General features: G+C 44.4%; 1 protein-coding gene across 1 annotated transcript in view; it reads left to right on the forward strand.

The window, feature by feature from the left end:
* Positions 1-8,184, forward strand: part of NDUFA9 (NADH:ubiquinone oxidoreductase subunit A9) — a 24,058-nt gene extending 15,874 nt beyond the window's left edge. The window contains exons 9-11 of the mRNA XM_019544211.1: positions 4,208-4,303; positions 5,166-5,232; positions 7,922-8,184. Coding sequence (XP_019399756.1) covers positions 4,208-4,303; positions 5,166-5,232; positions 7,922-8,089 — 331 coding nt within the window. The 3' untranslated portion in view covers positions 8,090-8,184. The remainder of the gene's footprint in view (positions 1-4,207; positions 4,304-5,165; positions 5,233-7,921) is intronic.
* The last annotated feature ends 8,456 nt before the right edge of the window (positions 8,185-16,640 follow it).

Raw genomic sequence — 16,640 nt, forward strand, 5'->3', positions numbered from 1 at the left:
ATATGAGCTCTCCAAGGTTATGTGCATAGGTCACTGAGAGTTAGTCTTTTGATTTTATGATGTCATTCTCCATGATGCTACAGCTGAGCCCTCAAACACAGGTATTCGAGAACAACAGTGTCCTAGCAGCCAGGCTGTCTGTCTGGAACCAACCTGAACTGTCATGCTACCTGAAGATTATGCTTAACTTTTCAAAATGGTAGTGCAAGAGGAAGATTGACACAATAGACACGAGAAAGTAGCAGATTTGAAAGATTGCTCAGGCAGCAGGAACACAGGGGATTTTACCTTGGTATTGGAAGTACAGGGAGTAATCAAGAGGGCAAGCTCTGTTGCATGCACTTCAGCTTTAGCCAACAAGTCCTATTAGACTAGAAAAAATACGTTGGACTACAGCACTGTGGCCCAGTAGGAGCAACTGACCCAACTTTGGGAGGGAGTAAGCTAGCTAGATGACAGGCTTTCTAGATGAATGCAGAGAGCAGTCAGCTAACCCCCCAAACATATTTAACACTTCCAAAGTCTAAGATCTTGGCTTTCTGTCAGATGCCATGAGTTCAGTGCCCAGATTTCAGAGGCAGGAATTTGATAGGGTGTCAAATTTTTTCTGCAAAGAATTCGGAGGTTCAAGAACCAGCAATATCTGAGGTGCCTTTTAATAAGCAGTTCTTGAAGCTGAAGTTCAGGTCACTTTTGGAAAAGCACAGGAAAGCCATCTTGTGATCTTTTGACTGACTAAAGCTTCACAAGACCTCCTATAGAAGCAACTGACAACTATTTCAAGTTGTTCAACAATGTTGTGAAATAAAGTGCTAAACTTGTAAAAACAAATATTTTCTAATACTTTCCTCACTTTATGGGATGTGTGTTTAAATTGTGACAGGCAAGTGATGTTATAAATGCTCCTGAACACCTAAAGAGTTTGTCCATCCTGTTGTTTAATACCTTGTTTTCTTCTTTGCTCCTTACGTCTCAACTCTGGTCTGTATTGTTTATCTCATTGGTTTGTTATGTATTGTTCTTTCAACTATAGGCCCTTCAGGTAGTCACTTCCTGCATGATTATATTGTGCCTAATACAGTAAAGACCTAGTCTGATTATTTCATAGGCATTGCTGCAAGTAAATGTTTAATAGGTAAATGAGAAGAATGGAAAAGCAAGGAACAGTAAAGAAAAAAAGTGCTGAAGCTGTAGTGTACTTTAATGTCCTCACCCAGAAATCTACAGTATTAGATCAAATGATTTTTAAGCCATCAAAATAGAATATGGTTTATGCAGGTTGAATCTGATACTAATTTAGAAAGTGGGAAGCTCGGTAAAAAGCTTTAAGAAGAATTTGATTTACAGCTTGATTTATTTGTAAGAAGTAATGATAGAATTCTGGCAAATTTGACACAAATTGTTGACATTTAGCATTTTATCTGCTGCAGCAAGAGCATAGAATTTATGTGGCTTTATAAGAATGCATTGTACAGGAACCACTGGCTTGAAATCCATGTCAGTTGCCATGACTACAAATCCAGGTGAAATCAGTGGGAGTGGCAGGTAAAGAATCCTAATGGATTGATTGTAGTCCATGTCATTTGGCTGAGTGTGGTGTGCTATCCTTGGGTAGAGAGAGGTAGTTAGCCATGTTAGTTTGACGTCAATCAGAAGGCAGGATAGATGTATACTTTTATAGATTAGCTAAATGGGATGAGAGAGATTGAAAGTGTGTGTGTGTGCATGCGCACGTGTACAGGCTTTTGTGAACCCAAGTTCATTTCATCAGATGCTGTGAAAGGACAGTGTAGAATAGATCTGTGCAAGAAACTTGCTCAGGTATGCTTGGATATCATCTTTCTTACCAGATACAAGCAAATTAATATACTCAGAGAGCAGTCAGCTAACCCCCCAAACATATTTTAACAGTTTCAGAGTCTAAGATCTTGGCTTTCTGTCGGATGCCACAAGTTCAGTGCCCAGATTTCAGAGACAGGAATTTGATAGGGTGTTAAATTTTTTCTGCAAAGAATTCGGAGGTTCAAGAACCAGCAATATCTGAGGTGCCTTTTAATAAGCAGTTGATGCCCCAGAACACTGCTGACCTGTGAGAGAGTATTTTGCCTTCCAGGCCAGCTGAATAAAGCCCTGGGGGTTAGGACACAGTGGGTCAGTTCCTATTCACTTGCTAGGCCTCTCAATGGCAGTTAAGCAGCAGAGTGGACTAGAATCACACTTAAGTGCTTAAGTACCTGAAAAAAAAGTTGATTCAAAAGATTGGTTGGTCCTCTTCATCACTGCTTGTTGTGCTCCAGGTGACAAATCCACTTTATTCCCTTCACTCCTGTGGGTTCTTTGCTTACATGCCCCTCATGCCACTCTTCCCCAAATCCCTCCTGCTTTCTCACCTGTTATATTCTGATCACTCATTCCACTTTATACTCTGCTGTAGGTTGTTCTTTCACAGCATCTGATGAAGTGAACTTAGGTTCACAAAAGCTTGTGCACTGTCTCTTGTGTGTGTTATTAAGTTAGCCTTATAGAAGTGTATATTTATCCCACGTTCTGACTGACTTCAGACTAATATAGTTAAGAATTTCTTTTAGAGAATTGAGAAGTCTGTAGGGTGAAGAGAGACTCACTGTATAAATTGCTCATTTATGCAGTGTGAGGTATTGAACTTCCAGGGAGGGCTGATGGAATTCTAGTAGCCTACATTCCTCTTATTCAGCCATGTGGATGTGTGTCTTTGGAAGTGTCATCCTCTCTTCTCTATTCCCTGAAGTGCTAGCCTTCAGAAAAACACTCTTTCTGTTAGAGTGAATTTGTTTTTTGTCTCTTTATCCTTGTGTCTTTTTCCCTGCTGGATCAAATCCTCCAAGCAGTAGCAAGTTATTGGGCAAAGAAATTTTGGGAAATTGAGCCAGACAAAAGAGTAGGGGATACAGATGTAGTGCAGACATTTGTTGTGGGCTGTGGGCCAAAGTTGGGTAACTCAGTTCTTTTAGACACAGCAGAGGTAGGCAACTCCTGGCACAGGTGCCGTGGCATGGTACTCAAAGGCATTTTGTTTGGCGCATGCATCTCGGGGCAGATGGCAGGAAAAGGGCTGGGGCTCCATTGCCACAACAAGCATCAGGCCTCTTGCAGCTCCGCCATCATCTTCTCCCTGCACGCTAACGTCTTAGAAGTTGAGATTGCAGGTGTTTCTGGCACTGCCCCAGAACACTGCTGACCTGTGAGAGAGTATTTTGCCTTCCAGGCCAGCTGAATAAAGCCCTGGGGTTTAGGACACAGCGGGCCAGATCCTATTCACTTGCTAGGCCTCTCAATGGCAGTTAAGCAGGTAAAGACCCCGATCCCTTCCTCTCTGCTAAGCAGAGTGGAATAGGATCACACTTAAGTGCCTAAGTACCTGACAAAAAAGTTGATTCAAAAGATTGGTTGGTCCTCTTCATCGCTGCTTGTGATCTAGTTGTAAAGCTAGGGTGGTGGTGGTAGTATTATAAAAGTAGGTGTATTGAATGGGTTTTTTTTTTCTCAGGGACTTGGGGGTGGAATAAGTTTGCAGTTAGGTGCAACAAATAGATGGAATGGGATCTGACCATAAGTACTTTAGTTCAGTCTTACTTCACGCTGCTCCAGGAACTCGCTTTTGTAATGAGCCTATATCTTCGCTTGAAGGCTGAAGTCCCAGAAACAGTAAGGGGAAGAGAAGAACTACCTCATCTTTTGCATTAATAGATTTTCAGGGATTCAGGCAGGGTAGAACAGGGTTGTGTTTACATGGCTTAGTACAGAGTAGAAGTCTAGTGGATGGAATAGGATCTAGCTCAGCAAACGCAAATCAGTCCTAACGTCAGAAAACTGTACTAGATCCATTTTTACCCATGGTAAGTTTATTGAAGACAATGGCTTTGCACTGATGGTTATGTTTAGTTCAGTGTTGCTAAGCTACTTTTGTTAATAAAATGTGTGAAGAAATGTATGAATCATCTTGCTCTGTTCGATGCTTGTTCTTTTCACTTAACTCGCACCTTTTTCTGTTTCAAACTGCACAGTATCTTCTTTCAATCATCATGTTTGCTTTTATACTGCCCTCTTAAAATTAGTGATGAAAATGAGATTTTGGTACATTGGATCATCTACATAAATGCTTGCAGTAAGAGGCAGAAAGGCATAAAACCACCTACCTTACCTATTTACTCAACTTCTCTTTTTTAAGGCCTCATCGATACCTCCTTTATGACCTGGTAGAATATATTTTTGCGCTTACTTACAGACCGTATAATCCCTATCCACTTCCACGTCCCATCTATCAGTAAGTAGATTCCTTCCTTTGCTTAGATGGCCCAACTGTTATAGTATAGGAGTGTAAAGAGTGACTGGTTAAATACTGTTATAGGCTCCATGTGTGGAATTGAAGACTGACTTTCCTTAAACACTTGTGAGATATTATAACTGTTGTGCTTTGCCAAAAATTCATTCATGAAGTCCATTTGATTGTGGTTGTCTTTTAAGGTAACTTTCTATTTGCATGTTCACTGCATAATTATTGAATAGCCTCCTCTGTGGTAAATCAGAACAAAGCGAAGTCTCCCTTTGTTTAGTCAGTCATTCAGTAGCAAAGTGAATTAACTTTTAGCACAATGGAGACATGAGAGAGTAAACTGGAATCTTTCCTGCCCTTGAGCTCTGTCAAGTGCTGTTAGCTCATTCTACAGCAACAAACCTTTCTCTGCTCCCTTTGGAAACAGTGGGATTGACTGGGATAACTATGGGTGCAAATTGGTCTGCAGAAGCATCATTACCATATAACTGATGAAAGAAAGGACTCAGCTTAAGTCTCCATGCACTGGTTCAGTTTGCAGGACCAGCTTTTAGAAAAGTTGCAAAGAAACTTGATTTTGAGCAAGGATAAACATATAATGTTATATTTTAGCATTTAATTTTAATATTTTCTCACGTGGTTTTTTTTAAAACTTTCTTCACTCCCACACAGTGACCCTTGCTTGTCATTCTTAACCGTCTAAAGTGGAGTTCCTGGTTAGAAAAGCTAAATGCAGGATAGACTCTTGCTAATTTCATTGATAAATTAAGTCTGAAAAGTTCATTTGTGTTTTCTTTTGTGCATCTGCATAGGATGATAATACCTGCATTTAAACTGCTCTTTTTGCTTACAGTTTAATTGTCAGGTTCTCTGAGATGAATCCATTTAAACCCTGGATAACAAGAGACAAAGTGGATCGGGTAGGTGTGGGGCATGTCCATTGGAGAAAACTGTCTTCAGGAAAGTGTTAAAAGCGTTATTTGTTACACTTGTTAGCAACCCATGGAACAAGAGGAATGTGTTGCGAAATAGGGGCAAGCTGAGACTTCTGAAGGTGGGTTGAGGAGTAGCTTACATTGCTGTTGAACTGGGAGGACAGGAATGAACAGGGTTGGCATTTCTGTCTCAAAACATAAGGAAGGTGCTACAATCTGCCGGAAGCAGTGTGGGAGGAGTGTCGGAGATGGGTGTGACTGGATGGGAAGGCTAGTCCAAATAGATACGTGGGGTGCAGCTGACTTCTGCTTTAGAGGTTTATCCACCTGGTTGCAGCAACTGAGCTTTTGTTTTCCTTATTTTTATATTCTTTCTTGCATCATACTTAAACTTATAGCAGTCTTTTCTGCAATACATTGCAGATGCTTTAAAAAAAAAAAAGTCTTTTATAGTGGGAGAAGGGACTGTTGACTTAAACACAGCACCATCTGAACATAAGAACTCAGGGTGAACTCTTTCAGCATTGGGCATGACCGAAATTCTAACTTAACATTGAAATCCAAGATACTCTGGCCCATAAGCAAAATATTGCTTTGCATTCAAAAAACACCTCTAAAAGAGGTGGGGTTGGTCAAGTGGCTATTGCTTTAAACTTGTTGCAGCTGTAAGCATGGCTTTCAGCCAGCGTTAATAAACTAAAGCCAAGGTACTCCATTTGCAGGTTAGCCACTGTGTGTTTACACCTTTTGTATGTGTGGGTTCCAATTTTTGGCTAGCATCTGTCTTAATTAAAGGCGGAATGGTTGCGGGGGGTGAGGAGGGGAGGATATAAGACGCCTAGGATCCTCTTCCGAGATCTTTTCACTGCGTGACCTTGACAAAGTTGCTTTCATCTGTGAAACAAAAACCTGCTTCTTATCCTCTTTGGAAACTACTCTCATATCTTTAGGTGTAGCTTTACCTCTTCTGTTCATGAGCTAGTCCAGAGCATACTCCAAATGACTTTTTCCCCCAAATGACTTTTTCTCCAAAAAGCTTCCCTATGTTGGTTTGTAGAGTCTGCATTCATTCAGCTCAGAGGCATGCCACTTTGAGCTCAGTTGGTTAAATTACTTCTGGTGCCCTTGTGGCCACACCAGAGCAGGATGCCTACAGCATTGGTGTTTATCCAAATTTAGCCTTTATCTGTTCTCCTGTTTTGAGGTGAGCAGCTGCAGCAGCCAAGCTTCGTTAGTGTTTGATGCTGCAGTTGTTGCATTAGGGGGCTGAGCAAGAGCGGAGGTGCATTTTAATGCTGGGTTTTAGAGCTGTGGTGCAGTTGATGGGAGGCTGAAGTGCTACAGCAAATAAAGTGAATGTGAATGGTGCATACTGTGTTATGGTCATGTTGGTGAACAGCAGAGTTAAAAATGCTGATCTTAAATAGGGTTTTAATGTATTTAGCTGTGAGCAGCAGTCATACCCAGGGGTGCCCTTGCTTTAGCGCTAATCAACCCCAGAGTCGCTAAACTAACAGAATGTCTTTATTTGTTTGTGACCTTAAGTTCAAACTCAGGTATGATCTGGGAAATTAAATATTGGGAAGAGGTAGAACAGGGCCATTCAACCTCTGAGCTGCCAGGGACCATGTGTACCTCAACCGCCATCATGCCATATAAGTCAGTGATGTGCCACATGAGTTCTCTGAGCCCTTGCCTGCCTGCCCCCAGCAGAAGTGCAGAGAGCAGTGTTTCCCCCCCACCGCCTTCCCCCTCCAGCTCACGTTGCACAGATGCAGTGCACGGCCTCCCATGTTACAGGCAATTCCTACTGTTCTGGACCAGTGCCTCTACTCTGCACAGTCTCTTCCTACTTGCCATCTAGGCACAGGTTCCCTCAGCATTGAGGGTAGGCAGCAGAAGCTGGAGGAGGGAGGGGAAGCTCAGAGACTCTGGTAGCAGTGGAAGAGGAAAAGGGAAGAGTGGCACCCAGACTAGGAGCCCTGATGGTGCACATAAGCCCCTTGGGGGCCACATGTGGCCTGCAGTCTGCCAGTTAGCCAGTGGCGTTATAGAATACTCTTAACAGCCCTGTACTTGAGTAATTAGGTTTGAACCCAAAGCACTGGGGAGCTTTGGTTTGACACGGGTTTTCATCAGCCCTTAGAGGTGGAACCTGGCAGCTAAATACTAGTAGATTATATCGGTAACAGAATGAGCACAGGGCTGTAAGCTCAATAAAAAGTCCCAAACTGGTTGTTTGATGTTATTTCTCTGTCAAAGTGCAAGAGAAAAGCTTTCAACCCAGATATGCTCTTGTGAATGCAAGTTCAGCATTATTTTAGTTCTTGTGGGTAAGGCACATGATATACTGCAATATGCCACATGATTCTTTCCTAGGGGAACTATCTTATGTCAGCAGCATTTGCTAAAGGGGATTTTGCAAATTAAGATCCACCTGGCTAAAGCTGAATCTCTTAGGATTTAGTGATACTGTGGCAATTGTAGCAAATTGCATGCGACTCACTGAAGTTCGTTTCCAGTGCTGTGATCCATACCAGTTTATTTCCTAAGAGAATAAGGAGAGCTCAGTAATATTTAGTACATGAATGATCAATTTCCTGTAATAGCTAAATAATGATATAGGTCTGTCTATTCTGTCTGGCAAACTTGTTCTTATTGCTTTCTTTTAAAGTTTCATACAACAGACAAGAAGCTCCCTGATCTTGCGTTGGAGGACTTGGGCATTCAGCCAACTCAGTTAGAAGAAAAGGCAATTGAAGTTCTGCGCCGTTACCGCAGATTTCGCTGGTTGGAAGCTGATGTGGCGGAAGCAAAACCAGCAAAGACAGTTCCTGTCTAACACTTCCTGCTTAGATGGCCATTGTGCCAACTGGCTTTGTTTGGAAACTTGTGTACATATGGAATAAAATCCCTATGTTAATCATGTATATTTTATTTCCTCTATGTCACTTTCAAGTTTTTCAATGGTGAAAAAAAATCTTAGTTGTATGTAAATCTCCTTTAAGTCTAATTTAATCCAATTTATATGATATTCTTGTTTAGCTTGTGAACATTAAATGTTTGTTTGGGCTCAAGGGGGTCTTAATCCAGTCAGCTCCTTCTTACCACCTGAAAGCTACAGATCAGTGGGCTTTTAATAAACACTGTCTTAGTATAACATAGCCCAGGCTATTTCAGAGTCCTTTCATCATTTTTGACACTTGCCGTCCATTGGAACACAGAATCTCCCATTTTAAGACCATATTTTCAGTTGTCTGCAACTTCAAAATTGTGTTTGCCCCGTTTAATTATTTAACAGCTTTCTGTGTTTGAGTTTTCTGTGCCAGGGACCTGCTTCATGCTGAGTTGTTTTGGTATAGTTCAGCCAAAATGGTTGGTTGGTTTGTTTTTGGGCCTTACCTTGAAGTTTTGGGGTGCGCATGTTCTGGAGAAGAGACTTGAAATATGACAGAGGAAATGACACTTGTCTCAGGAATGTGTGTGTTCCTGGTCTTGTAGCAAACCTTTTGAAAAGCAGTTTGCACATGCCCAGAGAGTAAAAATTTGTCATCTAATTTCCTGATGCTGGGAAAGGGGTATGGGGAGCTAAGGAGAAAGATGGGGGGAAAAAGCGGGTCTGAAATTTGATAAGAAGTGCGTGGCAAGTTGGTAGCAATAGGGACTGTGATTTGGGGTGGGGGGTGGTGACTGGAGACAGGAATGAGGGAGAGAAGGAACTATTCTAGCCAACCAAGGAGTCTGGAAGTTGAGTGGGGACTGAGCTGAGAAGTAGCTTTAGCTAGGTGAGGACAATGGAGCTGCCAAGAGAAGCCAGAATGGAGAAGAGTTTGGAGGTAGAGTGTAGAAGGGGTTATGTTTTATCTGTGCCCACTAGGACATGCTTGCTGTCACAACCTGGAACAGAACCCAAAATCTCCAAGTGTCCTCATTCCTCTTTTGTCAACAACAGTTTTTGAAAACCACTGGCAATGTGTGCATCGCATCCCCCCTCGATTTGCTTATCCACACAGAGGACATCCACCTATTCCTGCTATCGTTTACCTTGCAACAGACGTTCAAAAGTCTACATGGTGAGTCTGAAACTTCTAATGCTAATGGCTATGTGGTTATCAAAATGATGTCAGATGGTAGAATTTGCTTTTATAGTTAAAAAAAAATAAACCCCAACAAAAAACAAACCTAGAAAATCTTGCACAAACTTGTCCAAACTTCATATTTAAGGCCAAGTAACTCATAGTGAATATTCAATGTTAAGTGCCTGAAACCTGATTTTTTTTCAGAGCTCCTAGGATATAATGCTTTCATGGACTACAGTTGCTTGTATGAGAGCTCAGCAAGAACGAGAACTTCATGTTCTCATTGCCTTTTAAGTTGTATTCTCTTGTTTGTTATAAGAGAACAGAATAGTTTATAAAACAGCATGAGTGGCCTTGAGGCTTTGATGGGAAGGGTGGCATACAAATTAAATAAGGTTTGGCCATCAGAAAACTCACGAGTGACCAATGTATGAAAAATGTGGAAAAATTCTCCAGTATCACACAGGAGCACAGTGTGGAAACCAGGATATAATTGCTTTGTCCTGAGTTAGCAATCATTTACCTTTTCCGAGTGGGTCTTTCCTCTCCCTACAACCCACTGCTGCATAAGACTAGTTCATAACTCTTACTCACCAGGAGGTTAAATTTTAAGATTGTACAGGGAATCTCAATTCTGACACTCCTAGACTTTTGAGCCTTTGATTCTGTGACCTCAGTGATCTAATGGGAGGCAGGGGGGATAAGTATATGTAGTCAGTTTGGGGCTTTTGCTTTTTGCTTCTGAACAGCCATGCATCCATAATTTTGTGGCTAGGAAGGCTCTTTGCAACCAAAATTCAGCAAAATCATAATCCTCAGGTTGTATTCATGTGTCTTTGAATATTAGTTTCATAGTTTGTAGGGTTGGAAGGGACCTGAGCAGTTCATCAAGTCCGACCCCCTGCCATGGCAGGAAAGAGTACTGGGGTCAAATGACACCAGCAAGGTGTTCATCTAGCCTCCTTTTAAAGAACCCTAGGGTAGGAGCCAGCACCACTTCTCTTGAAAGTTGGTTCCAGATCCTAGCTGCCCTGACCGTGAAGTAGCGCCTTCTGCTATCTACCCTAAATCTACCCTCTGCCAGCTTGTGACTGTTATTTCTTGTCACTCCTGGTAGTGCTCGGGGGCACAGGGACCCCCCCAATGCCTGCTGTTCCCCCTGACTAGTTTGTAACAGGCCACTAGATCCCCCTCAGCCTTCTCTTGTGGAGGCTGAACAGGTTCAGGTCCCTTAGCCTCTCCTCATAGGGGCTGCCCTGCTGCCCCCTGATCATGCGAGTGGCCCTCCTCTGGACCCTCTCCATGTTGTCCACATCCCTCCTGAAGTGCGGCGCCCAAAACTGGACGCAGTACTCCAACTGCAGCCTGACCAGTGTCGCGTAGAAGGGGAGGATCACCTCCTTGTACCTACTTGAGATGCATCTGTGGAGGCATGACAAGGTGCGGTTGGCCTTCCTGACCGCGTCTCCACACTGCCGGCCCATGTTCATCTTGTCATCAATGATGACTCCAAGATCTGTTTTTGCCTCTGCACTGATGAGGAGGGAGTTCCCCAGTCTGTAGGTATGGTGCTGGTTCTTCCTCCCTAGGTGCATCATGTACTTGTCAGTGTTGAAGCCCATCCTGTTCTCATCTGCCCACCCCTGTAACCTGTCTAGGTCCGATTCAGCCTATTCCTCCCTTCTAGTGTGAATATAGGGGAGGGTCTCACTTTTCTGAAGTACTTTGATTCTAGAGAGGGTCTTGGTGCCAAAGTGTTTACTAAATTAAACAGGTCTGATGTGACAAAGGGGTGAGTGGGCTAAGTTCTAACCTGCACTTCTTGTTGTGGGGGCTCAGCGTGAGCAGGCTTTGCTGTAAATAACTTTGTAAGCAGGATACCTTTTACCCTTTTCACCCCAGGGGCAGATGGTGTCCCAGCCTCCTGCGTAGGGTTTGGGATTGAGTGTGTGGTCGGGGGGCACAAAGGTAAGAAAGGTTTATTGACTTAACAAACACACAACTACACGTAAATAACAAAACAAGGACAGATGATAATAATTTGCAATAGCAACTCAGCAGTCCCCTCTGCCTGCTGTACGGCAAGTTTCTTTTCTGCAAAGCTCAGTGAAGTCAGGTTTCCCTGATCAGTGCTGTCCAAGGGGTACCGGGAAGGACCCTAGTATTCAGTCCTCAGGCTCCTTGAGATCCACAGGCCCACTGATCCAGGTCAGCAGCTAATTAGTAGTCTCTTTCACAGAGCTGTATCTTCCTTCTAAATGATTTCTGGATGTGCCAGCCATTTTATAACTTTTGAGCTATGCTAATAACTTACAGCTATCCAGATTCTCCCATTATAATTATTCTTAGGACAGACCAATAGCAGTACAAGCCTTGCATTCTTCTGATAAGGTAAATTTTAACTACGCCACAAAGCTTACCACTACTTCTACAAGGCCTTGCTAAATTTACTAGGCCTTACTACATCTTTGACTTTAACCAGGCTTTTAACAACAACATATAGCTTAATATCTGAACAAATGACAGAAAAATACTTGGTCTAATCTTCACAGCATTCAGCAAGCACCTTAGACACAATTTTCAGCTGTCACAGATGGTTCTCTGGTTGGTTTTCCATGATGCCGTGTTTCATTATATTGTTTGAGTGTTCAGGCTAGTTTTGTAACTGATTTGTTGCAAGTGTGGCTGGCCGGGTCCAAGGATAAAAATGAGGCTCTGAGAGACCTGGTGAAAAGGATCGTCCCAAGGCAGACAGGGAGGAGGCCTCTTGGACAAATAAGGTAGAAGAGTCTGTGGAAGGACAGGGGGAACTGGAGTGACACAATAAATCATAAACAATGAGGGTTGGAAGGGACCTCAGGAGGGCATCTGGTCCAACCCCCTGCTCAGAGCAAGACCAGCCCCAACTTGAAAACCTCCAAGGGTGAAGATTGCACAACTTCTCTTGGATAGCCTGTTTTGAAGTAGTCCTGTTGTGCTGTTTGGCCCGTTGACTCTCTGACCCCTCCTTGAAGAAGAAAACACCACCACCTTCCCAGGAGTTGAGCAAACAGGAGTTTTCAGAGACGGGGTTGCTTTGCAACACTTGGGAAGCCAAGGACTGAGAAGAACTAGGGTCTCCAAGCCAGAGATTTGCCCCATGTGACTCCATGTTAGGGCTGGCTATGGGGGGGATGGGGGGGACAGACGGAGGGATGGTCCTCTTGGGAGAGGGAGACTGAACAAGGCTGGTTCTGGAGAAGGCCCAAGCAAGAGCCTTCCCCTTGCTCTCAAAAGGGGCATTGATCCTGCCCATCACTCTTTCTCCTATAATTTGCATTATTCCATAGTTTAAATTATCATTGCTGCCTCATTCACCACTTATTTACTACCTAGCTTATAGTTTTCAGGTTGTCTCTGTTTATTGAATTTGGAGTAATGTTTCTGAAGATGTATCTAGCACAGTGCCTATGAACCATGTGGAAAAAATGAGGAAGAGATGGCATATAATTCACCCTGCCTCTGTGTATTTGCAGTAGAACAGGTGGGCAGTTATTTAGGCTGGAGGGCCACTTAATGATGTTTGGTGAGCTGTCAAGGGCCGCAAGGGTACACACCTTGTTAAATTACCAAGCCCTGCCCCTTGACAGGTGCCCCACCCCCTGGTTGCTATCTTGGGGCAGAAGTCCTGCCCCTGACTTTGTTACCAGAAATCTTTCCTGTTGCATGGTCCATGATATAAAAAAGCTCACCCACCCAACACTAAACCTTGCCCTGCTTGCCACCATGTTGGTCCCAGGATGCTCTGTCCCTTGCATCTTGACTAGGAAACACTGCCCCTGCACAGGGCCTGCCCCTGGGGCTCCATAAGTTCTGCCCTCTAAGTCATGAGGCATTGGCATGACCTATCAGGTAGCAAGGAGTTGTGACCCCTCTAACAACCTGCCCCATCACCCTCAACCAGTCAGGGAGGGGTGGGGGAAGTTGGACATCTCCAAGAACAGTGCCAAACCAATTAATTTGAGGGCTGTACACACAAAATCTTCCATAAATCATTTTAACAAAGCGATAAAAAAAATCACATTTTAATTTTATGTCACAAAATATTTGTCTTTGATTTGTGTGTGTTTGAGTAGCATATATACAGGTGATCATATAGTAGCTCAAAATAAAGTCTTACTCGTGTGTGGGTGGGTATGGTAGAGTGGGTGGTTGTGACGGCGTGTGGGTATGGTGGGGTGTGTGGAAGGTGTGTATGTCAGGGCTGTGGGTGTATGTGGAGGGCAGTCCAAGTGCTAGATCCTAGGCTGGGGTAGGGGGAGGGAGAGGGAGGTGCTTTTAACAGAGCTGCAGGTGCAGTCTACCCCCCGCCCTGCGCAGCCCACAGCTGCTCGCTAGCACTTTCCATGGGACCAAACCCTGCCTGCTCCCACCTGCAACCACCCTGGTCCTGGCAGAGTGGGTGAAAGGTGGCTGGGAGCTGGAGCCAGAGCCCCATGTTCTGGGGCATGAGCTCAGGCTGCAGCTTCCCCCCACCTACTGCCTAGAGCGCTGCAGCAGGGACAGGAGGAAGAACCACTGAAAGTGGGTCCCAGGTGTTGAGGTTCCCTGGATGGCTGCAGTGGTGGCAGCAACAGCCCTGCTGGGAAGCTGTGCACTCTGGCCTGGGTTGGGGCTGGAGCCAGGGCTGGGACCCTCCAGGTGGTGAGAGCCCAGAGCATGCTGCCCTGGGCGGAAGCAGGCGGGGCTCAGACCCATGCAGAGTGCAGCAGGACAGTCATGGGCTGGATACAATTAATGCTGGGTGCCTGCCTGTGGGCTGGACCCAATCAGTTCTGGCCCACACTCTGTATTTTGCCCACCTCTGCAGTAGAACATTCAACTACCATAGGCAGCATAGCACTGTCTAGAGCTAGTGCATTAACCTGGGAGTCTGCAGAGCTGTGTTCTGTTCCCGGCTCTCCCATTAGTACAGTATACAAGTGTGGGCAGGTCTGTCAATCTTTGTACCGCCATTTCCCCTCCCTTTAAAATAAGGACATTGACAGTCCCTTCGTAATGCTGTCTAATGCCTTGGAAGAGACTTAAGCAGGTATTAGGCAATTATTTTGGGGATTGGAGGTCAAGGTGGAGAAAGTAAAGGTAAACGTGAAAGCAAACAAATGTTAAAGAAGGCTGGAAGATGAATCTCTCTAGGGCCTAGAAATGTCAAAGAAATCTTATAAAATGTGCTGCCAAATACAACAGTCATGTCTCTGAAAAGCCACATGGAAAGGCACTGATCTCCAGAATGTTTTATTATTTCCAGTGCAATGTGTATACTTCCTGTGCCTCCCTGGATTGGGCCCTTTGTGAAGGGATCTGTTTCTTGTCAAGAACGTACAATTTGGTACCATGGCTAGTTGTAATAACAGAGTGCAAGGTACTGATTCTGCTTTCATTACTTTTAGTCAGAGAAGGACAGTGTAGTGTTTTGGGCAGGTGAGTGGCGCTGGCTAAAGTAAGAATTTCCTGTGTCAGGACAAGGGAAGATCCATAGGAGAAATACTGATTTTTGGGAAAGTCAGTGAAGAGAGTAGTTTGTCTGTTTGTAGTTGTGTTTATTTCACTAATTATTCTGAAAAGTTCATTTGGGATTGGCTTAGGTCTTGTGGGGACAAAGTTGTTCCCATGGTAGAATACTCGTATACTGGCTCTTGGCTCACAACAAATTGTTATAGCTAAACCACAGACTTTGCTACCCCCAGTGCTTTCAGTAAGGGCATTTGAAAATCAATGAATCCTGTTGAACCTTGTTGAAAAAAAACACAAAGCAATTAAAGTGAGATTGTGGTGTCGGGTTAAGAGATCTTTGGAACAGTGGCCACAGGAGGTCACTAGTGGAGCAGAAAGTACCTATGGCCTCTGTAAAGTTTAGTTTTTCCTTTACCAGACTGCCAAATATTTCAGCATGGTGCTTTGTGTGCGGATTGTGCTGGCTGCTGAAGAATGTCTTGGATTTGAAAAGTTGTCTGTTATTCAGCTATGAAGTTGGTGCAGTGAAAAATATCTCAAACAAATTCTTAACTCCTTATGTCTTGCCTTTTATGACATATATGGCTTGGAGTTGGATCCCTGCAGTTTAGCACTAAGCTTCTCTCTGTGGTCTTGTTCACTGTCGCAGCTTTTTGCTTTGCCTGTACAGCAGGGGTCAACAACCCCTGGCATGTGTGCCAGAGCATGACATGCAAAGACATTTTGCTTGGCACTCATGCCTTGGGGTGGATAACAGGAAAAGGGCCTGGGTTGTGCGGTCACAACAAGGATCAGGCCTCTCACAACTCCCCCACCATCCACCTGGAAGCATTCATGTGCTTGCTGCTAGAAACAAATTGGGCCAGGGCTTCACAGACCTCAGTGCAGTGGTTTGCAGCCTCCTGGCTGCCCGCCACGATCAGCCTGGGTTCTGGCGAGACCCTTGCTGTCTCCACAGAGCCTGGGCTGCTCGCAGCAAGTGGCAGGGAGGCAGCAAACCACTGGTCTTGCATGGTCTCTGGAGCCCTGGCCCACCTTGTTGCTGGTAGCAGGTGCACACGTGCCTCGGGGCAGATGGCAAAGAAGGGGCTGGGGCTGCACTGCTACAACAAAGATTGGGCCCCTTGCAGTTTCCCTGCCATCTACCCTGGCACATCAACATCTTACAAGTTGATGTGCTGGGTTTGGGCGATTTTTGGCATGCGGTCCAAAAACATTGCCAACCCCTCCTAGAGTCATCTGGGTTTATGGAAACTCTTCCCTCTGTTTAGCCCTTAGCCTTGAGTTGCTGTGAGATTTAGCAGAGGGTGAAAGCTCCCAAGCCTCCACCTCCTGCTTGGTTGGAGAGCCTGGAAATCTGTTACAGTTACACAGGCCGGCATCTTCTTGCTGCATGTAACCTGTGTGAAGAGAAAGGCATTGTCATGAGGCATACGGGGTGGTGGTGGTATAGCTAGGGTTGGGAATGTCCTGCATTTCTCTCCGAAGACATGAAAGCACTGTGAAAGCAGTCAGGGATATCAACTGCACAAAGGTGGCAATATTGCTGTAGAAAGCAGGGTAGTCTCATTGAGGAGGATAAATATTGAACAAGTGGGTGGTGATGACAAATGAAGTTTGTGGTTACAGCTCAGACTAGAACAATAGCCTTTATCTTCTCATCTCACACCTCATTTGTATTATGGTAGTGGCAAGGAGCTTTAGCTGTGGGCCCTTGTTGCAGAAATCTGCTATGGTTCGTTTCTCGGGAGGCGGAAAAAAACTCTCAGTCACAGACACGCTCCATTAGCAACACAAAAGGTATATATTTGCAAATAGGGT

The sequence above is a fragment of the Crocodylus porosus genome, unplaced genomic scaffold (genome assembly GCF_001723895.1).
Source record: "Crocodylus porosus isolate Cpor-Errol unplaced genomic scaffold, CroPor_comp1, whole genome shotgun sequence".
Classification (NCBI taxonomy): domain Eukaryota; kingdom Metazoa; phylum Chordata; order Crocodylia; family Crocodylidae; genus Crocodylus; species Crocodylus porosus.